At 42.0% G+C, this 26960-nt stretch overlaps 1 protein-coding gene across 5 annotated transcripts in view; it reads right to left on the minus strand.

The window, feature by feature from the left end:
- Positions 1–23501, minus strand: part of PTPN5 (protein tyrosine phosphatase, non-receptor type 5) — an 82666-nt gene extending 59165 nt beyond the window's left edge. The window contains exons 1-2 of one of the 5 annotated variants that reach the window (XM_027701786.1): positions 23473–23501; positions 1042–1152 (exon numbers count right to left, since the gene is read on the minus strand). In XM_027701786.1, the coding sequence (XP_027557587.1) occupies positions 1042–1141 (100 nt within the window). In that variant the 5' untranslated portion in view covers positions 1142–1152; positions 23473–23501. Of the gene's footprint in view, positions 1–1041; positions 1153–9838; positions 9866–13108; positions 13319–23006; positions 23133–23225; positions 23386–23472 lie in introns of those variants that run through there. The other 4 variants (XM_027701769.1, XM_027701762.1, XM_027701778.1 and 1 more) reach the window with 4 other exon arrangements.
- Between the last annotated feature and the right edge of the window lie 3459 nt (positions 23502–26960).

The raw sequence follows: 26960 nt of genomic DNA on the forward strand, positions 1-26960 counted from the left end.
TGGCCAAAGCTGACCACTTATATCTAAATTTGTAAAGAGAATGTAAATTTCCAGGAGAAATATTTATATGTTACCTGAAGCTTTTCAGGATTGTTATATAAATAATATAAGATCACAGCTCATAAATGGTTTTTAAGAAGTAAAGCATACAGCATGTTGAATGAACCCATTCACCTTACAGCTTATTTGCATACAGAACATTTTTTGCCCTCCAAACATGCCCTAATAAAGGTTTTCAGCATCCTTTTTTCATAAACTAGGCCTCCTTCACAGTGTGGAGTTGACACCAAAGGCCCACTCACATCCAGCTGAACAGGCTCCTCTACCATAAAATCAACCAAAAACTGCAACAGTCTGCAAGATGGTATGAAAGGCTGGTCCAGGGCAGCATCAACTGTAACCAGTAAATAAATCCACTAACCAATAAAAAGAAAAAAGGTTTATATACACTGGATACATGATTCGAAGTACAAAGCCCTGTTGCTCCAAGAGCCCTCACTGTGCAGACAGGAAACATTTTTCTGTAAGAGACAGAGTATATTTAGAAAAAAGTCCAGAATTGGAAACACCCACTTCCTTGATGACTAAACAAAACTAATTTACTTACTGCTTACCACAAATAAATAAATTTTTTAAAAGTGTTTGAGACAGCTATGGACTGGATTTAAAAGGACTTTCTACAGAGGTTTTAGGAAACAAAGGCTCAATCCTCTAGGCTTCCTTAGAAATCTGAGCTAGAAAGAACTTCCTACACATCAAGTAGGCAATGGAGGTAAAATGGACCCTTTGAATGACATGAGAACCACAGCTAGATTAAAATATATACTCCACTATGAAAAGATCTAGCAAAAGCGACATTCCACGCTAACTGGGCACTGAAAAACATTTAAAACCTGCAACGAATTTTCCTTTCCTTTTTTTTTTCCTTGTTCCTTTCTTTCTCCAAGAAAATTAGGACAAGTTCTGAAGCAGTGTATGGGTGTATTTTTCACCTGTACTAAAGGTTTAATATGATATATCTCATCTTCCTTGTCTACTTACCATCTGACTTGCACTCAGTTCTTTCAGTCACATAGTAGCTTGGTTCCAATGTCTGCTCCAGGACAGATGGTCCTCTGGGATTATCATTTACGTCCTTCATGCACTAGAATCCTGAAGAATAAGTGAAAAATTGAAGCTTTAACACTATCAGAAGTCTAAGAACCATTCAGGGCTTTTACACACAATTTGTCATGACAATAAATTCTAAAAGACCATGATGTGATGTTCATCCATAAAGAAAATGTCAAGCCACTGATGTGTGGGGTGAGGTCAAACACGAAAGGGAGATCAAATGTATTCCTGTATTGTTACTGATACCATTGCTTTTGCTTATTCCCTGCTTACAGGAACTGGAATCTGCCTGAAACCTTCCACATGTCCAAAGGGTATGTGCCATAAAGTCTTTTAGTGTTTAAGGAAAAGGAAGCAATTCATAAGCTAAGCTCTCTAAGGAGCCATCCGCACCATATGGAAAAAGCCTTCACCTGAAATCAGAACACCCCATTTCACTAAAATCTCAGAGAGGGCTTAAAGGTTTGTGAGTACAAGACAAACCCCTTACTACTTCTTTGTGAAGGACTGTTGAATGTGTCATACTCACTAGGCAGTGGGGCTAACTGAATACATAATTTGGAAACAGTCCATCACAGCCTCAGAGACTGTGTGTCCAACACGCCACTCAAAGCATGGCAAAGACATGGATAAAGAGAGTCATGCAGGCATGTAGAGAGAAACTGACCTCTAGCAAACTGCAAGGACCTTTTCCTTCTTCACTCATTCAGCTAAGGGAGGGGCCAGAGATGCATTTTTTGTCCAGATTATGAAGTGCTCTGCCTTCAAGGCTTATGTGATTTGTCATCTACTTCTAAAGGATCTCACACTGCAAACATCAGGCCAGTTCATTCACAGTCTCATCTGAAGTCCACAGACCTGATACAACTCTTTGAAAAAAATCACCTCATCCTATATAGCCCATCTTAGCACTAAGCAATCCTCTAGTACCCAGGACAAGGGATTACTAAGTAAAAGGATGAAACTGGCTGTAAAGGCCTGGATACATACTGTCTCTTTCACTTGTAATACAAACATAGTATGGAGGAACTATGTAGGTCCAAGAATAAGAATTACTGTCTATGTACACAGTGTCGAAATGTAATCCAAAAGTTATTCTTAAAACCAGAAAAAATAAGCATAAAGCATACAGATGGTATTTATACTTTTATAGCCACTTAGAAACACCTCTCCCTCCTCCACAGGAAAATATGACAACCAATTATTTTCAGCTAGATGTTTTTATTAAGTTTGTTTTCTAATGTGAATTCTTCAGTCAAAGCTCAAAACCAGAAAAGATGTCTTGCAGGAAAGACCCAAAGGGAGTCACCCTTCTTTTACAGAGCAGGTGCCATTAAAAACAACTAACAAGTACTATAAAAAGATGGTTTGGATAGTTCTGAGTATACCATCAGCACCCCCACTGCTCCTCAAACTTGTTGATGACATAATCACCAGTTCTGTGCAACAGCTCCCGAGAAATAGGCTTTGCAGTGCACTCACTTCCCTCCAGCAGAACAGCCATGAGGTGTGGTACCAAGAAGTAACTGGAGTTCATAAGGGACTGCCACTGGATAAAAGGAATTGGTGCCTCTTGGCTAACTACTGAAGGCCAAATTGTATCCCGAAACTACATCAAGTGGTCTAATAAAGGATACTATACCTCCTTATACAGCTCTCCTTACGCTTCCTTTTTGTGACACAAAGGGCTCTGGTATCTGAACAGGTTGCCCCAGTGTAAAACGTTATTACTTCTGTTAAGTGGAAATGTAATTAACTCTGCATACTCTCAGTCCAATGTGAACAGAAGACAAGATAGTTAAAATTCGAGCCAGAAGTGCTTAGTGCTTTCACAAAAGCAGACTAAGAATGTGTACACACAGATACTGTGGTTCAGCTAACACAAGGTAACTTGACCACACTCTCAGTTTTTAACATAAAGCTGTTTGCAATGACAATAGCCCCAAATGCTGTTCTTCGACCTTCCGTAGTGCCTGTGGTTCACCACAACATACAAATGTCAGTATAAAACTGTTTTCTTTAAACCCAGTGTGCAAAGAACTTGGTATCACGTCATTTCCAGAGAGGCCAAATGAACATGAACAACTGTTGGAGCTCTGTACTCTTCTATAGAGTTATCTCTTCATGAGATATATGCTACTGTTGTAGTCTGCATTCAGTATAGGTGCCTTGCTAGAGAATTCTTTTCTCTACACTGACTCCAAAGTCAAACATTTCTTCTCTACTTCCTCTTTCCCCGTCATATAACTTAGGGAAAAGTGTGGGTTTACACTGTTGAAGGAAATAAGCCCATCTATTGCCTAACATGACTCAATTTCTGTCTCTCCAACAGCATGTGAATGATCAAAAGAAAATACCACTAAAGCAAGGACAGTTAGGAATAACTCCCGCCTCTGAAAATGCATAAAGGCTTATTCTCAATTAACTTACACCTTGCAGTTATTATCAATGCAAAACTGATGTGAAAACAATATTCAGATCTGGCAGCATTTTACACCTACTTTACAGTGATGTCAAAGACATGCTTCCATCTGCCCACGACTACAAGGAAAACCGTGAAGGCCAAGTAGTTTTACTCACCTTAAACAGTAAAGGCAATACAACTGCACGGCCTTCCTTTTAAAACTCCTGCGTGCCCTTTGTTATTCTGACATGAGCAGCTAAAACTAGTTACAGGAGCACTTACTCATGTGCATAAGTGCCAGCAAAATCAGGCTTCAAGTTAAGGGAAGATTTCAGCACCTAATTTTGCACTGTGTGAAAACTCTAGAGGATGTGCCACAGAGGACTGAAAAGCAATTTCAAAACTTCTAGTAGAAAGTACTCCGAAGCACATTCAGACTATTTCATAGAAGCAACAGGAACTTTACTTTGTGCTTTGAATGAGGAAAATCCCATGTTTTTAAGCTACCGAGTTAATTTTTGCTGAAAACAATGACATGGTCTGCCCAGATCCAGGCAAAAAATTGTACACACGGTTATCTGGATATATACCCTGGCACTGACAGAGTGGCATAGCGGGTTAATGTACAGGAGCATCATCACAGAAGAGTAATGCAAATCCAGAGGGTGGAACACAAAATCATAAAATAGTTTATTGCTACTGTTCACTTTTTCCCTGTTCTGGAAAGGACATAGAATCTCTCCCAAAGAACATAACATTCAGGCAATCTGTAGTGATGTCGTAAGATGCTCCCTCACTCCATCTACAACCCCCAGTCAGACAAGACTACTTGCCTGAAAAGAGACTACATGGAGCCACACACTCTCCTTTAGTCCTTACATTCCCTTTTCTCTCTCTTGAGAACAGACAAACTGGAAGACTGGGCCAAGTCTCCCGGGGCAGAGGAGCAGAAACGTTATTAAAATAAAACGCGCACATTAGTGGTTTCTGTCTTGGGATCTGAAGACCAAGTTTAATTAACCACCTTAGTGGAAAGCACAGTTTATGTAATGCAGACTATCTGTGGACTGTCACCCCAGTCATTCCACACAACCCCTTCTAACTACTAGTCCACAAAACAGCAATTTTTACTGGCAAAAATACTGTAACTAGGATGAGGGATCTAGATGCCAACTTACAGAGAGATCAAGAAAGAAGAAACAGGTGCTTAAAATAGAGTAAATAGGGACTAATCCACATTACACAGGGTATTAAATAGCTCTGTAAGGGAAATACGGCTTTGTTACTTCTTGAACTCATAAAAATTAGCTCGTCATCAGACTTACTCAGTGCTAAATGGATGCTGACGGATTCTGCCACTGTCAATGAGAGAGTGTCCTGGAAAACATCTGAAGACTTTGGTCTTTCTCTATCTGTATTCTGGGACTCTGCTTTCTGCAATATTGTATGTTTGTGAGATGTTAATGAAAAGCATGATAAACTTGGAGAATTTTTAGTTCTGGGAACAACAGAGGTCTGTTCATTGAATTCTTGATCATCTGGTTGTCAGGCCACAGAACTGTAATGTAGCAGTTTGAGAGTCTGTTTTTGATTTATTGTTTCTACATTTTCTTAAGATTCAGATCAAGACACTGCCTACAATTTTGCATATATAGAGTTCTTAGCTCAGTGGGTCCTTAATATTTCTTGGGGAATTTAAATGAGTCCACTGTCCAAACCATCAACACTTAAGGTTCATTTCATCTTGAGTTTAAGATGATCTAACCTTACACTTCAGCAGAAAGAGAAGGGCTTGTTTCATCCCGTTCACTTTCCTCTACTGCATCATATCCCTCTGTCTTCCCTATCTATGCAGCAAAAAGGCTGCTGCTTCAGCTTAAGAACTGACAGAAAACTAATTAATTTGGGGGGTGGATTAGACATCATTGGAGGAATGAAAAGGGGATGCTCTTCAGTGGAAGCTCACCGCTAGATTAAATGCTAAGGTGAACTGCACTCTGCTTACAGGGATTTACAGGACATCCCTGGGTGTTCAGCTCAATAGTATCTACATGTACATTTTAAAACTATAGCTAAGCAAGTACCAAATGAAATTCAACTCATTTGTTACAGCATACTAATTTTTGTGAATACCTCACACCAATTTTATCAAAGAAAGTGAGATCAAATCTCAGCCAGGACAGTTGAATACAAAACTTTCCAACACCATTTCCACTTGAAAAAAATTTTCACTCTTCTAAAAAAGTGTTTTCCAGCCATTAAAAAAGGTAAACTCAGATAATTACACATGATATGCACAGCTATCTTAGTGAACATTTATAGCAATTACTTTAAATTCTGATGTCACTCACAACAGATATATCAGCTGATAGATTTAAAAACTTGATTGTATATTAAAGACTATGACCAATATTGTTTTCTGTGCATAGAGATAAACATCCTGCTCAAAGATCTGAACTCCTATTTAAAAACAAAACCAAACATTAAGAATAAAAAGCACTCAGTATGGTTCTGAGACACATATGTGGCTGCATTGCATATTCCCTGCCTACACTGACAGTGTGGGAGCTGTTAGTCATCTAATGCGCATATTTGCTTGGCACTATGCCTTTACTTTCATATGCAGGCAAGGAAGATGATCACCAGTTTATTGTATCCTTACATCTTCATTGCACTTCATCAGTCAGCATGACCAGGCCCTCCCAACTCAAACTACAGGCTGTTAGGAGTCAGACCAGCTCAAAGTGAAGCCCAAGGCCAGGGTGGTTGTTAAGCGCATCTGTAAAGACAAGGGTGACATTTATATTCATGCTGTTTAGACACATTTTCTGGTGGGAATCAACAACGTGTTTATTTAAGAACAAGGACCTTTTATTTAGTAGAGGCTGAATTTAGTTTTGCTTTCAACCCTAGTGCAGATCCTTTTACTATTTTCAAGGACATTAGAGGTTCTCAAGTTGACTTGCTTTAACTGTTCTGCTCTGCTTCCATTTTGGAAGGACCTGGAGCAGAACCTGGATTTAGTTTTCAAGTAAGGCTGTCATAAAACCTCCTTGCCCCAACTACAGCAGGATCAGACATACCCCATCATTCCGGCATCCCATAAAAACCATACGAAACACGTACAAGAGAGGTGTGCCTTGTTAGCATAATGTTGATGGTGAAATCCGAAGTGGAAAGGAAGCAGAATTTTCAGGTGCCTCAATGTCAGACTTTGAAGGAATCAATCTGGGCATTTCCCCTCCCAATGGCTTTGGATGCTGCAAATTAGTATTTTACCATGAGGTATTTCACGGTGCAATCTGTTTTGTATAGAATTAAAGCACCAGAGCAAGTGATACACAAGGGAAAGAGTGTTTTGAGTGGAGGTAGCTCATGCTGTTTCTTAGATGTCTCAGTGGTGAAACCACTTCAAGTTGACTGCTGTACTTATGTCAAGAAGAAGACTCATACTGCCCTTCCACTGTAGAAACTGGCAAGGTCAGCCTTCAAGGGTCCTTGCAGGACCTCTTTAAACCCCTTCCTTATTCTAAGTGCCTTCAGCAGTATGGGCTGCCATGTCTCTGCTGGTTTAGACCCAAACGTGCACAAGGTTAGATTTCTGAGGACTGCAGCGCTTTCATGCAACGTCTGCTGACTGCACTCAGAGTGTTCATATCTAGGTGAAGAAAACAGTCTTTGACAAGCAGGAATTCAGAATAGGTAAGATCTGGTTTGATATAGTGGAGCTCTGTCTTTAAATTCTATGACGGTAAGGCAGAAGAAATATGTGGGAAGCATCCACAATAATCAACCATCTCAAGTTAATTAGCAATTAATTTAGTGAGTTACTAAAGTCTAGCAAAGATGAATCCTGAGAGATTCTGGTCACAGTTACCCTGATGTAAATCTAGATTAACTCCTAGAGAGAACATCAATCTCCATGACAGTTACTTCAGATTTACATCCAGCTATTCTGAATTTGTGCACTTGTTTTCACAGCCGTGTGGGAGATCTGTCTCAACATAAATCAGCTCTGCTCTCCTGCAGATTCTGCAAGGTACATAGAGTTACATTTCTGTAAAAATCCAACCTCACTGAAATGGGGAAATTAAATTCCCCACTCTGATGAAACCTGAGCCTCCCACATAACAGACAAAAGCTCTGCTACAGAGCCTGCCACTACCAGTGGTCACAATATCCCCCCTTAGTTCTCAGTCTTCACACAGTAAGGATAATTCCCTCTCACTGGATTTCACAAAGCACAACAGCAAGTGTTGAAATTACTACAGTCTTTTGCCTAGGACTCTTAAGAGTATTAAGAATATCAGATCCACAGAGTGCACAGTTTGGAGTCCAGTCTTACAACCTTAGCAAAATCCACATAATCTTTCAAGGTCATCTTTCTAAGAGGCTAAAGAGGGGTAGACACCTTCTGGCCATTAGCACTGACACATATGATATACACTGCAGCCGTATCAAAGAAATTTGATACGAAAAAAGGAGTTATTGTTCTGCCACATGGCCCTTCACCCTTTTACCAATTTTATTCAGCTCTGCATCCACCTCTCTGCACAGCCATCAATTTCCCCTTTCTTTTTCTCTAAACTAACCACTGGATAAAATGATGTAATGCCCATTCCCACCCACATGAATTTCAATACAAGTGGTGCAGCCCTGGTCATGGAATTCTAAGCTGATCAGATAAGGTGCATGCTTGTCTGCTGCTTCTGGGTGATCCAGAGTACAGGTCATAAGTGACAAAGAGCAAAAACATATCATGGGTAATATACAAATGCAAGTACTTAAGTTCGAATTCAAAGTATGTCCAGAGAGCTTGTGAAATGGTTTGTGGAAACATGAACAAATACTTAGAGTCACTTTCACTAGATGGTTTAAGATCACATTAAGAACTTGCATCAAACTCAGTCACGTGAAGATTTTATTAAACAAACATAAATTTCTCTATACCAGCCTCACTTTGAAAGAACTGGGTACATTCCTACCCCCATGCCACTGACAACTATGTTTGCACTGCAGATCCTAACTGCCTCACCTATTTTTATCCTTTGCAGGAACTGAGTAAAGGTATCCAAAACTGTCGTGGTTCCCAGCATTCATTCAGTTCAAAAGGTGTAAGTCAAGTACATCCACAAGTCAGTCAACCCACAGCAGAAAACACAGAAGAAAAATATCATCACTAAATAAGCTTTGGTTTTCAGTAGTAATCTACAATAATAAAAAAAAAATTAGGCTATTTTTGAGGCTAATGTTAAATTGGAGGGGTCAGGGCAGCATATTTTCAATCTATAAAATTGCTTGAAAAGGGACAGTTGTTTTTAGAGTGAAACATTTTAAATGACCCACTAACTCATTTACTCTCTCTTAAAAAAAAAAAAGAAAAGGAAAAAAGAGCTAGATTTTTATAAGAAATATTGGTTCTCACTTAAGTATCTAAATGAAGTGGCTGGAAGGTATTTGGCAAGTAACAAATTTAGGGTGGCTGATCTCAGATGATATTTTATCTACAAAGGCCAGGATCTTACAGGTAGAGTTCCCCAGAACTATTTACTATTTATGAATTTGTCTACAGATAGAAATTATGTCACAGTATAGAAGGATGAGTATTTTAAGAATAACTATTCCAGAATGACTATGTCAGTACATGAAGTTATTTAGAAAGTTATTGCACAATGATGCTGTATGGATAATGTGTAAGTAGTGCAGAATATTGTATCATATTACAATAAAAATAATTCAACACTTTTCTGCGATGAAGCAAAATAATCTAGTCTCCAGATGTACCAAGAACTAAGTAAATCCCACAACACCATATAATGTTCATCTCAACCTCCATGAAGTTACTGAACAGAAACAAAGCTAAAATTACACACAAATCTCAGATGCCTTTTCTGAACTTAACTGAGCTTCACCAACAGGTGAGACAGGAATTCAACTGGTTACTGACAGCTGGGCACGAATATCCTGCTTAATTTCTAGAAGAGTAAGTGGACACAAAGCAATCTTTCTTTGTACTGTTTCACCAGCTGACTCATCCTCATTCCTGAAGTACAGCATGAAAGCAAAGTAAAACAGAATCTCTCACATTGTCAGAACCAAAATTGTTTTCTATAGTAGCAAGAGATAGACTAAAACCAAAATTTGATGCCAATTCACAAACTGCCATTAAATTTCCAGGAACCCAGTCCACCAAGGAGCATACTGCACCCTAGAGAGTCCTTAATGAATACTGTCAGATTTGCAATAGGCTAGTTAAGGTTGTGTCAGCATTTAGGTTATAAATCCCTCATTATATGTTAGCAAAACATTCCTGAAGCTTACTGAAACATGATATACAGGATTCCAGTCTGGAAGGGAGGTGGCGAGAAAATATTAGTACCACAGTAGATTGGATTTCATGTTTTAATTTAAAAATACAAAAAAAGAGAAGCTTTGAACCACTTCAAGTTCCAAAGGCAGAGAACATTTTGGCAGGCATTTAAGACTGAATCTTGGAGGTGGTAAGAGCCCTTGGCTCTAGTCTGAGTGGGACATACGAGTGGCCAGCATCCCCCCAAAGAATGAGGGATCACCAGTGCCTGAGGACATGTTTGTCCGATAGGCATTACAGCTCGTAGCTGTTTCTGTGGTCTGGATCACAGCCTGTCTATGCTTTCTCTGTTAATCTGTGTTTAGAGAGTGTGATCCTTCTTTCACCACAAGGTTGAAGATATCTACACTCCAGGGTCTGGGAGATAAGCACTATAAACTTGCAAACACGATGAAATAAGCATATAAGAGCTTTATGAACAGAATATACTTTGCATTAGATGGACAATTACTTTTTCCTGGATGTCTGTATGTGGTGTATTTCACAGTATTGGCATTGTTTTTATAACTACAAAACATACTGTATCCAATTTGGTATTCCTACCGTTTCCAACCCCACCAGCTGGAGCAGAGTGCATGCTTCTGAATTCTAGTTCTTGGAAATGGATTGCAGTAGTGGGGAGAGGAAGCAGCATTAGGCATCATTAAGAAAATGGGCAGAGCAGACAGAGGCACTTCATGCCCATCCAAGTCTGCATTAAATGGTCTCAGAACTCAAGTAAGGCCAGTAAGGTTAAAAATAAGGATGGTAAGCTCATCGTAAAGCCAGTAAGTGTTTTCAATACCAAATGGAGGCGCATCGGTTGACTGCTTGCATCCTTTGCTGTTCCTGAGTGCCTCTCCATGTCCTGTGATACACCACTTTGTATCCTTCAATACTCCTGTTACCTTCACAAGGGTGCATATATGCCCAAGAATGACCTTCAGTGCCTCAGGCCTTGGCTGCAGCCAGGTCTGTCCCACCTGTGAACCCCAGCCAACCCACAGTGGGGCATGCAAGGATTCCCCTTTTATCCTGCCTCATGCATTGTGGCTGTGTGACAGGTGACAGCACACTGGTACCAGGGCTTCAGGGCCATGCCACAGCCTCCCCTGCTTGTTGTGTTGGGTTTTTTGGTTTTGTTTTGGTTTTGTTTGTTTGTTTTTGTGGGGGGTTGTGGGGTTTGTTTGTTTTGGTTTTTTGTTTGTTTGGGGTTTTTTGACTCGCAGCTCAGCATTGACTACTACCCCTTCAAAGCACCTTCCCCTTGAAAAAAAAGCAGTGTGGCTCTCACAGAGTCCAGGTTGTAGCTCAGGAGGCAGTGGCAACCTGCTATGACTTTTCTTGGAAAGGAAGTTAGATATAACAGCTCAAGTCCTAGGTCAGGACTCAGTAGCTCCCCACCCTGTCTGATGTAAGACTTCCCACATTAGGACAGTATTGTCTTAATTTTACTAAATTGTATTAAGTATTTGGATATTACAAGCTACCAAAGGGCCACATAAACATGCACATGAAACATTACCACTTTTGAAAAGCACACCACATTTGAAAAACTTATCCGCTCACGACATACTAACATTAAGACCCTGTAAGTCAACAATTGACACTTATCCTGACTAGCAATTACTGATGAGAAATCACAACTCAGAACCTGTCTGTTTCACACACCGTTGTCCCACCAGCATAAACCATGGTGAGCCTGACCTTCATGAATAATTTCCCTCTTTCTACAAATAGGCAGAGTTTACTGTCATGGTAAATGAATCTTATGGAGGATTCAATCAGAAGGCAGACAATGCTCCAGAAAGAACAGTTCTTGTTTCCAAATGGTATCTTCCTGTTTGCTAAACAGCCGCCTTGTCAGGTTAAACTGACCCACTGATCTTGGGGTGCCGCACATATCTGAAGGGAGCAGAACTGGTTATCCCAAAAGGATGAATGCACCATATCAAACCATCAGTGTATCACTACTGTATCCATTTAGCCTATTGCTGCCACAGCCTTAAAAATTAATGAGTTCTTCAGGGAATATACAGACATAATGCTCAAAGCAAAAGAAGCTGCTGCCAATACTGTTTTCCTCTTCCCTAGACACCATTTCAAATCAAAACAGAAGAGAAGCTTTTGCCTCCTAGCTGAGTATCAGGATCCTTTCAGACAAAAAAAAAACAACCTATGGCCTGTGTGGACAGGCCTTGAAATTTCCCAACTTGCCAGCCAACACCACCTAGTCTGACCTTGTTCCCTCTGCCACCTGTGGGATTTCTGTTATCGAAGTTAAACATGAAGAGAAACTAAGCTTCATTTTGGGGTAACTTCTGAAGTTATCTTGGTCCAAGTTTTATGAAGATGCTAAACCTTGCTTAGCAATTATGACCAGCGTACAACTAAAAGGGGTGCTTACTTTCTCCAGCTCTAGCACTGACTTGGTTTCTCACTCTTCCTTTTCTGTGCAGTAGTTAACAACACGCCCACAGATATGATACGGCATATACACAGAAACACAGGTCAGCAAAGTCATTTAGGTAAGACCCCTTCTTTAAGGAAACATCTCACATAAAAGGGAACATCAGCAGATGGGGCCCTGCTACTGCATCATACTCTTCAAATGCGAAAGCCTGGCAGGTGCAGAGGGGGAAAGGAACAATCGGTCTCTCACCCTTTCCAACGCTTGCTTTTCATGGCACCCCTGCACACAAAAGACACAAAAGAGAAACAGCTTCTTCTGCTTTTCAATCCCTTCGCTTCCCCAAAACCACTCCACACATTAACCAGTGTCACTGAGAATAGTCTGCCAGAAAAAGGTTTAGAAATCCTCAAACAAAATGCATTATGCATTCAGAATTATCATCAATTAACAGCTCCAGAACAAAGCACGAGGGATTAGCGCAGCAGAGGAGCTTTGAAATTTACACTGATCTAAGGTCTGAGACCAATTCTTGAGCAACAGGAAAAAAAAAATATTTCTCTAGGACAAAGGACCAATACCATGCAAATCACTGTGATTAGCAAGCAAGGCTTTATCTAGCCTGACATGTTAGCAGGATCTCAGATTTCTGCTCATCTTTACCTCTAGTAACTTATGAAGCATCAGTTCCTAAAAAAAAGAAAACTGGCAATCACAACCAGGTAAACGCAATGCTTAAGTTCGATATTCCAGGAAATTGGCCTAAAAATGGATGGATGGATTAATGTGGCATTTTCCAGGACCAGTACATCAAGATGATATTTCCAAATACCTGCTGTGTTCTCAGAATCAGAATGATGTCCACAGCAATCAGTTGCAAAAGAGTAAGAAACCAGAAGCAAATTACTTTCATGTATCCTGTAGTGGTGGCCATCAGCTCATTTCAGCCCATGATAAAGTCCCTCACAAACCAGGGATTCTATAGCTGCTGGGAAAAAGCTGCTTCTTTCATAATTGGACAATACCAATATAAATCAGTAGCTGCTAATCTGACAGGATGTAGTGGAGAGGGAGGTTTCTACTTCCCTGGTTTGAAGCCTTTGTGGCAGAGGGTTACTCAGCTCTTTCTGAGAGGAAGGGAAATACACAGCTAGAGGAGCTGACACTTGGACTGGAGAGCTGACGGACACAGATGGACAGGGTGAAAGCCATGCAGAGAGTAGCAGAGATTGGTATCACCTGGAAAAAAAAAAATAAGGAAGAAAAGCCTACAGACACAGATAGGAAACTCGATATTCCAAACTGGAATAAACATCCGGCTTCAAGGACAGACAGTAAATTAGCTCAGAGATTTACTCTCAGTTTTTACTTCTGTTCAGCATCAACAACTGAGGGAGTAAGCTGGATGCCTTAATAAAGCAAATTCCCAAATGACAGCAGATGCTATTCCAGCTAGCTTTGGACTGCCTTCTCTTCCCAGCGTAATCAGCAATCGCATAGACACAGCTTTACAAATCCCAGGCCACCAGACTAACACCAACAGGCTGTGAGAGAACACAGTGAAGCCAGAGTTAGTGTGAGCGGAACTTTTAAGCAAGCTTGCCAAGCAGAATAGAATCCTTTTCTAAATCTTGAATGCACAGACAGTGGGCTCTTCTGTCCAAACACTGGAACCAGCATCATGACTGAATCAGTATATTACAACTGGCAAAATTTTTTGGGTTAAAAATCCCTTTTATTGAAGTTAATAAGTGTGACTTTAAAGTCATGCCCAGGACTAACACAAAGCAACAGTTCTCAATTTAAACTAATGCAAACTAATATAATGTAATCTAATCCACTCAAGAATAACAGACTGAAAATTGATGTTCTGAGCTGCACAGACTACACTGCAAATAAAACACTGTTGCTTTAATTTCTGGTTCTCTCATCATTACATAGCTTTGGACCACTGAATCTCCGTTTGTGATCTGCTGCCCACTGGCAACACAGAGAACTGTGGCAAGTGGTCAAAACTACATCCAAGATCTATAGTGTTTCCAGTCAGGAGTCTGAGGGGTTAGGGTGCTGGAGAGCACACAGGAAATTCAAAGGGATGATGTTTTTTTCCTAAAAAATTCAAGTCATACACTGTTGTACATGATGCATAAAGCTCAAAAAAAGTTAAAAGAGCAAATGGCAGTGCCTGTTTCAGGGATAAAATACATAATTAAGAAATTTGAGATGTTAGCAAATGTACATAGCATGGAGAATATTACAGGTGCTTGCAGTAATTTACCACAAAGAACAGAGTAGCATCTGAAAACATGGTTTAAGACAACAAGTAATGGGCTAAAATACACATAGCATTTGGGCACTCAGCTCCTTGTGTATGTCAGGACAAGTCAGGCATCATGTAAGTATAAGAGAAGTCCTCCTCTAATTTAAAAGAAAACATTAACTTTTTTAATTATGTGACCATTCTAAACAGGCACTGAAGATGCAAAAGCAATCACCAGCAGAATAAAATAGCCATTATATGCTTTTTAGTCACAGGATTTGTTACAATAATTCTTGAAGCTCCCAGCAGTTTCATAACAAAGTAGTCACATCTGCAGTTTCACAGAAATTATCATGTCTGTGCCAACATTTCATCTCACAAATGTTTGCAGGCTGTGATTTCCATGTTTGGAAGAGGATTGAAACAAGTCAACTACTTAAATTATTCCACCTCTCTGGCTTGCTATTCTCAGACTTAAGGAGCAAAGGCTTCAGTCAGTGTAATGGAATGGTGGCAGTGATCTCCACTGGCAAGGGAGGCTCTGCTCCTAAAGGAGACAGCTACAGCCAAGCCCCAGGCTGGTAATATACACTGCAACTGATACTGAAAAGGAGGGAACAGATGCTGTTGGAGTACCAAATGGAAGACATTCTGGGAAAGAAATAAACCAAATCTAGCTGTCCTCAACCAGTCAAAGTACAGGAAGGAAGCAGGAAGTCTCTGTTTCCAGAAGTAAAAAGGACTATGCAGAACTATCAGAAAAAAAATGTACTGCCTGATGAATAAAATGGATTCCAGCTCCCAGAATCTCTGGATGATGCTGAAAAAAACACATACTACGCATAACTTATTTACCTATATTATAAAAAACAAACACAAACAAACAAACCAACCCCCACAAAACAAACAGCAAGTGTAATTCAGTAAATTCAAAAGTGCTATCACATATCCAAGGGAATGCTTCAAACAATATCTCTGGTAAAACAAGTACTCTCTTAGGGAGGCTGAATCAAGATGTCTAGCTTTCTTCTAAGTGTCCTAACCTAAACATTATGACCTAAATCTTGCAAGAGCAGAGAAAAATGAAATCTCAAGCCCATATGGATTCTCGCTACCATTAGAAGGCCTGCAATGGTTTGCCTTCTGTACTATTTTATGGCAGTATAGGTCTATATTTTAAACAGCCCAAACTTTGTTCAAGCCCAGGACACCAGTATGAGCTGCAAAATTTTATTACTGATTGAGAAACATGGAATGCATCCAGGGAGATCCGGTGACCTGCCTTTTGAATAGGCAGCTACTCAACAGAGAATTGTAAGAACAGTTCTCCAGAGTGGCTGTGTGGAAAATCTTCTGCTGTTTGTGTTGTCACCAGAGCAGCACAGGACAATAGTCAACCTACAACCCATGGACTGCCTGTCACAACCCTGTTTTCAGAAACCAGCCAGGATCAGTGAGCAGGTTCAATAGACTGTTCTCGTCCCTTGTACTTCTCTCAACCAAAGAAGAAACTTCTCAAGTCCTCTTCTCCCCATCCCCTTAATGTTCATTTAACAAGCCTTGTTCTACACAAGTGAAGTGAAGCTGAGGTCCAGGCAAGCTGGTAGGTGGCACAAATGGGGCTGCAAAAAGCAAGGTAACTGTTTGTTTAGCTTTTTTAACCCTACCTCCCCAAAAGACACAAAGCTTGTTATACCAGTGGAGCCTTCCCCTGAACTTGCAGTCACCTCCACCTAAAAAAGTCTGCGATGCTGTTGGTTGCTACAAGTCTCCCGCCATTGAAACAGCAGGAAGAGAAAGAAGGTAGTAATAGGAATGACCTGCTTTTACAGACTGCAAGTCATCTATTATGAAAATGGTTATTATTTATAGCAACTGGGAGATACAATTCAGAACAAATACCCTCACTGTGCAAAATTCTGAGCTTTTTTCCCCCAAAAGTCTTTTGGTTATTCAATGATATCTGAAAATGTTCTCTGTGTCTTTACAAAATGGCAGCATTTTTTTTTCTAACAAACTCTAAGATACTGTTAGAGGATTACATCTCTAGTGTTACAAACAGAATATGGTCTCCCACTGAAGGGGAGTAGCAACTATCTACAGGGAAAAAGGAAACATTTCTCTAAGGGTATAAACCACAAGGACCATTATTTTCTGGAGCGTGGAATTAAGGAAAAAAAGAGATACAACCTCATTTTGAAAGAGAGGTATACATTGGTCCAAATGAATTCAATATCTAAATTCATCTAAGCTGTCCCTGCTAAGAGATGAAATCAGAAGGGAATTAAGCTATGCATGAAACAATAAGTAGTATGGTGTAGTTTCAATAATGAAAGAAGGTATGTACAACCTTAATATTAATAAATATAAATGGTCCTGTTCAGCCTTCAAGGATGTGGAAGTTTTGAGTTTCTGCTTCTAAGAATCTCAGAAACAACTGAGGTAGGTTATTAAAAAACAAGTAATTAAATAACTGAAGGTGACCACAATATCACAAATTATATCTCCTCAATAAAAACATTGTTTTAGAAAAGATTTTCTGCTTAGATTTAGGTTCAATCACAATTTTAGAATATATTTTATCTCACCAGCACTGAATTTGTTATATCTTTTGACTCTCCTTTACAATGACTTCACAGGCTGATGTGGTCCCAGAGTGCAAATAACTGTCAATTACTTCAGAGCTTGATATGAGAAACATAACTTATACCTTGTGTATTACAAAGTAAATCTAAACTGCTCATTGATTTTTAGCAAAATTTCTACAATTCTGAAAGGACTATTTCCTACAAGCATCTTGTTTGTTGTTTTGCATCAATAGTCCCCACCGTTCCACATCTGCTCCTCCTCTGCCATTTATTTAAAACAATTTTATACTTTACTCACTTCAGTTTACAGACTAGTGCTATTCTTATACCAATTTTCAACATCTAATTCTTAATAGCACATAAGATGAAAGTTATCTTTACCTGTATCCCTTGCATTTGAGTAAATGTATATACATCTCCAGACACACGGAACTCATGGGGTCTAGGGACATGGTGATTTCTAGGTATAGTTCTGATTTCATAAACATACATTTCAAGAAGTAACAAATGTCTGTCATTTTCTACTGCAGTAGTAACAAATGATACATCATTACCTGAAGAAACAGCTGTAAATACAAAGTATTCATAGAATCACAGAATATGCTGGTATTTATACCTTAAGGTACCCATAAGAATCATCGAGTTCAACTCCTGGCCCTGCACAGGACGATCCCCGAGAGTCACACCATGTGTCTGAGAGTATCATCCAAACACTTCCTGAACTCTGTCAGGCTTGGTGCTGTGATCACTTCCCTGAGGAGCCTGTTCCAGTGCCCAACCACCCTCTGGGTGAAGACCTTTTTCCTAATATCCAACCTAAATCCTCCCCTGACACAACTTCAGGCCATTTGCTTGGGTCCTGTCACTGGTCACCACAGAGAAGAGATAAGTGTCTATTCTTCTAAATAGAAAGTATTCTGTTCACTATACATATACTGAATAAACAAAGGAGTGCAGATGTAAGAGGATATTTAACCTTAAATTCTCATATTGGGTTCACAGATGAAAATGCATATCTTTGCCAAAGCACATGTACTTTGAAGATCTTTGGGCTCTTGTTATACCTCTACTTGCATTGTTATTGGGCTGCTTTTGTTGTTTTATTTTCCTTTAAGTTTAGATTTAATTTCACCAACTCCTGGAATAGTAATTTTAATCTAAGGATCTGTCTACACATGGCTACCTACCAGAATAGCCACTCTGAATATTGAGGCATATATACATTCACAGCCTGTTTCAGTAAGAGGCATGCATGTATGGAAAATAAGCTTGGTGCACTAATGTTAGCAAATTTCCATATGTAAATTAGCCCTCCATCTCTCAGTGACATACATCCATCTCCTTCATCTCTCGGGGTACTGTAGGAATGCAAGCCAGCATTTGATAATGGCCTACTTACAAATAGAAACACTTTGCAAGATTCTTTCTACATTTATTGTTTCTTACAAGTACTGTGTAATGAAGATGAATGGAAACGGAAGGCAGAGATAAGGTTCTTCCACTTTTTGAAAGGGAAAAATCTAAGTCCACTGGACTTGCCCACTATATATCCACTGATTTTTTCCCCCCCAGGGCAGTGATCAATCACTTATCTGCCAAGGATGGTGGTGGTTTTTGTATTTAACACTGGGGCTACAGTTGTGCAATGTATTTCAAGGCATCATATGCAGTGTTAGTATCCAAGACTCCTAGTCCACTCTAGTGGTTTCTAGCCCACTATTAATTTTCTTCAGTGAAATAACTCCTTGTAAAGTCAAGGACATCGAGTCCTCCTTAAGACTTACAATTTCAGACTAGACTATGGTGCCATCTTATGCTGTCAGTGTCTGCCAGGAACTCTGGAGTTCTACCCCCCATCACCTTCTTTAAGGAACATTCTTATCTTGCACAAAACTGCTGTCTTCAGAGTCCTGAGCGCCCATCAGCACTTTTAATGAAACATGAGCTGTGGACAAACGAGTGGTAGAACAATTCTAGTGATATATGAATTACATTTGAATGATTTTTTAAAAGCAATGTAATTAAGACTAGCTGTGTCATAGCTTATGCAGGTTGATGAAGCAGTGGATGCACACAGAACATCAGTTTAGAGAGCGACATGTTAGCTGTGGGTGTGACAGTGGGCATAACTAGCAAGGAGCAGGCTCTGCACACTGCAGGGATTAGTACCTTCTCATTGAAGCTTTCAGAACCTGCCTGAAACTATGCCTCATCTAGAAGTACCAAGTTTGCACACACAGTATTATGAAGACAGTTTCCATGCTAAACACATGCATGCACATAAAAGATATTACATGCAGTTTTCACTCATTCTAGCACTCACTGCTATTCGAGTTCAGCCTCAGATATTCTTTTAGAAAAGACAGTCTAAATGGCTTTATTATATTGTCAAGTGGTTGCCAAGGCTAGTCTGAAGGTGTTTATCTGATGACAGATAAGGGAGGTCACAATCTCTCTGTAACTTAATCGAGTTGCTTATACCTAAAAGGTGAGTGTGTGTCAAACACGAAAGTTCCCATTAGCACATACAGTTGTCTCCACAGGTCAGAATTGCTATAAGAATACAGAAGTTTGCACTATCTAGCTGTTATACCCATAAACACTGTAGTGAAACACAGTATGAAGCAGTTATGATACTGAATCACAAAGAAACAAGAAACAATTTTTTTATGCTAGAGGTCCAACTCTTAACAATACTAAATATTTTGGGCAGCTACCCATGACCTTAAACCAGGGTCAGACTTTACTTTCTATTACACCCATCTCTTGGAGCTGCAAACAGGGATTTGAGCCCGACTGAAACAAGTTAGGAAAGGCTTCTCCTGCTCCAAACAGGTTAGGAGTCAGGTTACGTGTAGCAGGTCACCAAACAAGGAAGGGTGAAAAGGAAAAAAGACACAAACCAATAATATACCACTTATTGTCATTCTAGATGGTCACAAATCAGGACTCTTACAACACAGGAGTTCGAATTTGATTTCTAACAAGCAGATTATTACTATACTAGCTCTTTAAAATGTTGCTCAAAATCACAGGACAAGTTGGTTCCACAGGACTAAGGGAGGAGTCTGAAAAGAGCATGAGCTCCATTGTGAGATAAAAAATCCTGTCACCTTCCAGAGATATTCAAAACCATTGCCTTTCTTAAATATTAGGGCTCACTTGTTATATGGTAGCACACATACATATAGCACACACATACTCTGCATCTCTTCTGGTCTTATTCCGCTAAAGATGCTTTAGTACAAATCAACCCTTCAGTTCTTAAATTTCACTTGCATGTTTTGTTTGCAGGAAGTCTCAAATATTCTCTAAAGCAGAAACACTTTATCTCTGAAAACTAAAGATAAACTCTATAATCATCAGTTTAAACCAAGAATCCATTCCTTATCGTAGGTTGAATCTCAGGTCATGTCAGCCACATTTTGCTGTGGCCCACACAGGATAAGAAGCAAACTGAAAAAGAACTGTGAAACTGTGAGAGCAAAATTCTCAGTCATTTTAGTGAAGTTGGGATTCTGTTATGCACTTTTTAAAAAGCTACAAGTCAGGAAGGTTGTTCAACAAAAGCCTGCAGGGCTCTAGTCTCTGCTGCTTCTTCTGCCTTTGGACTCAACATCCCAAAGGACAGAGTGATTTGGTTAGGCAACGAACAAGCAACCAAACCTAGCAAAACTACCTGACTTCTGGCAAAGATTGGTTTGTGGACAACTGCAAGGTAAACCCAAGCAAACGGAATTCTTCAATGCAGTTTGTTAGGCAAATTTACTCATTTTATTCTTGGAACAGAGATTTCCTAATTGTACATTACGTTCACTCCCTTCATTGAACAAACTCAACTTCCCTACGTCATCTCTTCTGTTGACAAGCCCAAAACAGAGCTATATGGCTGACTGTTTTAGACAGAGGCAGAAAGTCAGAACAGAGGGTTTTATTCTGCTGTGCTGCAAGTCAGTGTAATTGCTAGTGCTGCACTAACATCTGCCTTTCCAGATACTGAGAAAGCAGATACTGGAAAGCGTCCTCCTACATAATGGAATTTTGAGGTCCAGAAAACAAAATAGATGCTTGTAAAAACTTCTCATCTTTTCCCTACTCTGCCTTCTTTTTTTTTTTTAAGCATAAACTGCACAATAGAAAACAGCTCTTCCTTTTCGAACCAGTTTAGGTACTTAAAAGTTGTACGTGCTTATTTCCTTTTGTGCTTTATACCTTATCAATATCAATACCAAAAGATGCATGTTATAATTGTTCAGATTTGCATTCTTTTTGTGTATTCTGCCATTTATCACACTAAATTGTTACTGAATTGATAGTTTTGCTATTTAAAGGCTCCTGTTCTAGTTTTACATGCATGACATCCAGTTGGCAACTCTTTCTGCAGTGGAGTAACAAATATTTTAAAGCTTATCCCTTAAACCATAACAATGCTAAATAAGCAGTAAAAAAACCCCTACAAACCAGTGAAAAAATACGACAAAGAATAATGTCTGTTCAGTTATAACAAAATGAATAAAACAAATGAATGTGCTGTGCTTACCTTTCTGCACATACCTACTGAAAATGTTTAGACTCATTATATGCAAATGTAAAGTAAGAGTTCTAGTGTCCATTTTATTCACATTGAAGTCAACAAGCTAAATTTTCTCTCTCAATGGGCACATATTGAGCCCCTGAACAATCCTTGGCTTTCGACATACAACCCTAATTCAAATATATCAATAAAAACATTGGCAAAAATCATTGCATTCTGCTACTCCAAAGGAACAAACTGGAAATGTAGGGTAAACAGTGAGAAAATTTACTTCAGATATTCTACACGGTAAAATTCAGCACTCTGTCATGTACCACACAACTTCTGAAACCAACGTGAGCCCTAGGTCTGTCCAATATTGGAACCTGAGCCATTAACTGCATAATTCATACAACAAAGGATTTATCATGTCAAACTGACTAACATTGTGATCAAATAAAAAAAAAATGCTTCCTCAGTATATACGACATGAAATTAAAAAAAGAGGGTAATAAAGCCTCGTTTCTTCTGAATCTGTAATGTATTGCTGTAACACAAGCACAGAATCTGATCATCAGCTGCAAATCTTTGCCGATCAGGTGGCAGCCAGCAGAGCTGGATCCGAACCTTGGCAACTTCGTAAAAAGAGCTTAACCTACCAAATTTCTTTTTTCCTTTCTAACATAATGTAACAATCGCAGTCTAACCAAAACGTGATTGAATAACAAGATAACCATATGTAAGGTTTGAAAAAAATCGTCTTAATTGCAAATGAGCTCACAGGGCAGATGTGAATTGTCTTCTGTTCCACCCATAACTCCACCAAAATCCAGCTGCACACAAGTCTCCAGCTTCCCAGCACTTTATTACCTACCACGGCAACTATCCCGCTCTCAGCACTGCCATCTAGTAGAAAGCGGCAGCGTACCACGGGCTGCCTGGAACATCAGCTCTCAGACAGCAGTATTCCCGGAAAGCATCGCAAAGCTGTTGCTGCTGCTAAAATTTTAACTGCAGCCGGTAGTTAGCTACCGACTGTGCCGGTTTGAAGCAGCCTCCCCCGAATCTCCCACCCCTTCGCAAGCAAGATCCGCTAAGCGCGTACACCGGCGTCTGCTCCGCGGATCTTGGCGTTCTTAGGTGGGGGAAAACGGGAGAAAACCCCTGGCCCTGTGCACGCCGCCACCGCGCCCCGGGCCCTGCGCCCGGCGGGCAGCGGGAGAGCGGAGCGGGCGCCTCCGGTGTGCGGCCCCCCCAGCCCTGCCCGCGGGAGCGGGAACGCGAACGCGCCGCCGGCTGCTCCCCCCGGCCCCAGCCCCTCGCCCGGCAGCCCCTCCGCGCACCGGCCGGGCTGATGCGGCTCGCCCACCTCCAAAACCCGACCTTCCCCGGGGGACCGGGCTGCCGCTGTTGCATCTCTCTCCGTGCAGCAGGACGAAATAGGAAGCGGCTCCAGGAAAAGCCAAGCAAGGGAGACCTGTCCCGCCCGCCGCCCCCGCCGCCCGGAGGCGCAGCCCCCGGCGTGCAGCCGCTCCCCGCAGCCCCGGGAGCGGCCGCCGCAGCACGGCACAGCCTTGCCTTGCCTTACCTCGCCGCCCCGGCTCCGGGGATGCGCCGCCGCTGCCTCCGGTGCCCGCCCCCACCTGCGCCGTCCCTCCCAGCCCGGCGCTCAGGTGCGGAGGGAGCACAAAGGCAGCGCCGCCCGCTGCGACGCGGGGAGGGGATCAGTGGGTCTTTTCTCCCGCGCCGAGCCCCCAGCCCCGCTGCACCGCACCACTGGCAGCCGCCCGCTCCGCTCCGCTCCCCTCCCCTGCCGGTACCGAGCGCCAGCCCACCTCAGCCCGCTGCGGGGCCGCCCCCCGCCCGAAGCCGTTCCACTTGCCCCCAGCCCGCCCCCCGAACCCCCCCCCCCGCCCCCCCCCCCCCAGTGCTGCGGTTGGTGTTGGCACTACGGAGCGCCCCTCAGCCCCGGGAAGTTCCCCAGCCCCGGGGGGAGATGAGGGGGACACGCCGCCCCACGTACCCACCCGCCTTTGACACCCGCTGGGCTCGTCTCTCCCGCACGCCGCCCCCGCAGCCCCCGGCAGCCAGATACGGGCAGCCCCCCCAGCGCCGGGGGCACCAGCCCCTCCGCCAGACAGGGCGACTGTCGCCCCCTGCCCCGTCGCCGCTGAGTGTGTGTGTGTGCCGAAGGGGGGGGACAGGTGACGAGCGGCAGGAAAGAGCCGTTCTCTCCCCAAGCAGGAAGGTCTGTAGTGCAAAACCGTTCCCGCCTTCCCCCCCCTCTCCGTCTCTGCAGATGCCCCCGGGAAGGGCTGTGAGGCTGGCAGCGACAACAGCCGCCTCCTCCCCCGGGAAAGCTGTTCTCCCTCCTTCTCCCTCGCTCGCCTTCTTTTCAGCTCGGCCGCTTGACTGACAGGGAGCCTTCCAGCGGCCGCCCACGCGCGCTCCCGTTTCCCCTCAGCCGGAGAGGGAGATGGCGAAGGAGAAAGCATGAATGAAACAGGCAGGCAGCGGGCGGGAGCAGCCGGGCCAGCCCCCGGGCGGGCCAGGGCCGCTGCCGCAGTGCTGCCCCGGGGGCGAGGGCCCCGCGCTCGGCCCGGGTGGGTGATGGGCTGGCGGGCAGCGATGGGGACCCCCCGGCCCCGCTGCCGCTCCTCAGCGTGGGTTGCCGCCGGCCGCAGGCTGCGAGAGGCACCCTCAGCATCTCAGAGGGATCCCACAGGCCCTTTGAAGACACTGCTATACCTGCTCTGGCGTTTGTTCCCTCAGGTGGATGGTGGTTGCCTTCTCACACCAGAGCCATGACTCTAGCCTTATATGTAGGCATCTATAAACCCACTTTACTCCACCAAAGGCAACCCATTTTATACTGTAAAAAACAGCACCTAATAGCTGGACTAGGACTCTTGGCCGGAAGTTAATAGAAGGGAGAAAGTGATCTCAAAGATTGCTTTAAGACCACTTGGTTTTCCCAGTGATTAGTTGGTACTGCAGGATAGCCTTGTAGTCCTTTTTCCCCTAGGATCAGTTGTCCCACAGATGGTTGTGACTTGTTAAACACATATTTCACAACCTCTGGCTGGAGACCAGAGGTTTTCCCAGTGCTTTGGCATGATTGTTGCTGAGCTTGGTTTGTGGTGTTAGTTGTAGTAGCCTAGCTTACTGGAGAGTCAAAGGATTAAATGTTTAGGTAATGGGGACCTACTAAGTCAGTGAAATTACCTTAGTGTCCATTCACTGAAGGTCAGTAATTCATTTAAGTTATTTAATATTTTATGCATTTTCTTAACTTTATCTATTGAAATCCTTGATTAGAAAACCCAATAGTATTTATCTATTTAAATCTCACACAATTTAAATTGAGCAGGACATTTTCTACTTCTGAATATGCATGGAATATTTTGTTATATGCTGTTAGATACATTGCATGCTGCACTTGAGACAAATCTGCATTTGCAGTTACATAATCAATAAACATGGGATTTCATCCCATGAATCTAGAATCAGATTCTGAGCTGTTTTAAATCAGTATGCCTCCACAAATTTAATGCCTGCCAGAAAATTTGTATCAGCTAAAATTTTAACCTCTGAATTTAAAAAAGCTCTTTTGGATTCATATGATGAGAAGTGTCTTAGTAACTTCATTTTTTAAATTTTGCATTTCTGAAAACTGAGTGCACAATAAAACATTGTCAAGCCTTTTGCTATAAAATAACAAATGTATTGTTATAATTTAGATAGGTCAGTTCAATTCTTTATCTATTTGTTTTATAAGGTTCTTATATTTGTGCTAATAGTTCAACATGACTCACCTACAGTATATATCACTGCCACAGCTGTTGTAAACCTTCTTCTGAGTCAGAGAATGACTTTATGACCCAGAATTCTGGCAGTGAGTACTATCCTAGCGATTTTCCCAATTAAAAGAGAACTCGAGTTGGTATCAGTGCAGGGTGAGTCAGAGTTTGATGTAAGAGACAAAAGCTAGACTCATCACTTACTACTGGACTAGCCTAGTATCCTCTTCCCTTCCAAAAGTCAGCGTCATAAAAACCTGGAATGAGCTTATGATGGGACCTCCTCTTAGAGTTCAGAAAGACTGCAGTGGACCATGGAATTAGTTCTCCTTAGTCCCAAATGATCCTGGTTGCTGTACCAGACATCTATTGCTCATTGCTGTGGAGTGCACTGTAGCTTTGCAGGAGTGTGGGGCCAGCAGCAGCAAATAGCTGAGGCAGCGGGGCTCCTCTGTTTTATTCTGAGAAACCATTTTGCTTCTTGGGCTTACCAAAGTGCAGGAGGTATGGCATTAAAATCACATGTGCTGCCACATGTGGTTCTCTGAAGGTTTTTAGCTGAAAAGCATCCCAAATCTACCTGAACCGATTTTGAATAACAAAATTTGGATACCCTGTACTCTGCCAACCGCTCACTGCAGAGAACATGCTGGAATAGGTCAACCAGCTACTCTGTTAAAATTATATCAGAAGGAAAGGGGCCATATTTTGGGATTGAGTATATGGCTGAGCCATGAGGGCATGATGAGCTTGAGTTAGGCTGGTGGCAATCTGGTGTTTTGTCACCCTGACACAATTAGGAAGGGTTTAAGTGTGAGATTGTGGTGAGGCTAACATCACACATGGGGCAGAGTGTGAAGGGTAGAGATTCAGTGACCAGTGAGCTGAGTTTGTTGCCGGCTATGCCAGGGACTTCAGTGTTGACTGTGGCAGCAGCTCTCTCCTAGGCAGGCAGAGGTTGCTGACTTAGGGTTACAGCTGGGATCAGGGTTGAACTTTGGGTGAAGCATGGCTGATGAGCTGAGTTTGAAGTATTGTTCAGAAGGTGCTACCTACATAAGTTTCGGGCACCCACTGAAATGGTTGTGGAGCAGAGGCTATAGATGAATTTTGTATAAAAGTTTAATCTTGTTTAGAGTGAGGCACTTGTACTAAGCTGTGTCTGAGGCAGCTGTTAAGGATCCTGGGTAAGGATTAAGGTGGGAATAGCTGTACATGTGTAATATTTGAAGCTGATACACTGCTGTGTTTGTGTCCTTGTTAATGCTCAATGTCCATTTGATTTAATGGCCCAGGAAGTCACTGAAATACCTAATCCATCTGGTTTCTAAATGGCTTTGGGTTTTATTTCCCATTTGACCTGCTGGGCCTGGGACCCATTAGACCTTGGTCGACCTGCTGGAAAGCAGCTCTATGGAGAAGAACCTGGGGGTCCTGGTGGACAACAAACTGCCCATGAGCCAGCAGTGTGACCTTATGGCCAATGAGATCCTGGGGTGCATTAGGAAGAGCATTGCCAGCAG

This window comes from Neopelma chrysocephalum, unplaced genomic scaffold (assembly GCF_003984885.1).
Source record: "Neopelma chrysocephalum unplaced genomic scaffold, ASM398488v2 Primary Assembly neopelma1_24, whole genome shotgun sequence".
NCBI lineage: Eukaryota > Metazoa > Chordata > Aves > Passeriformes > Pipridae > Neopelma > Neopelma chrysocephalum.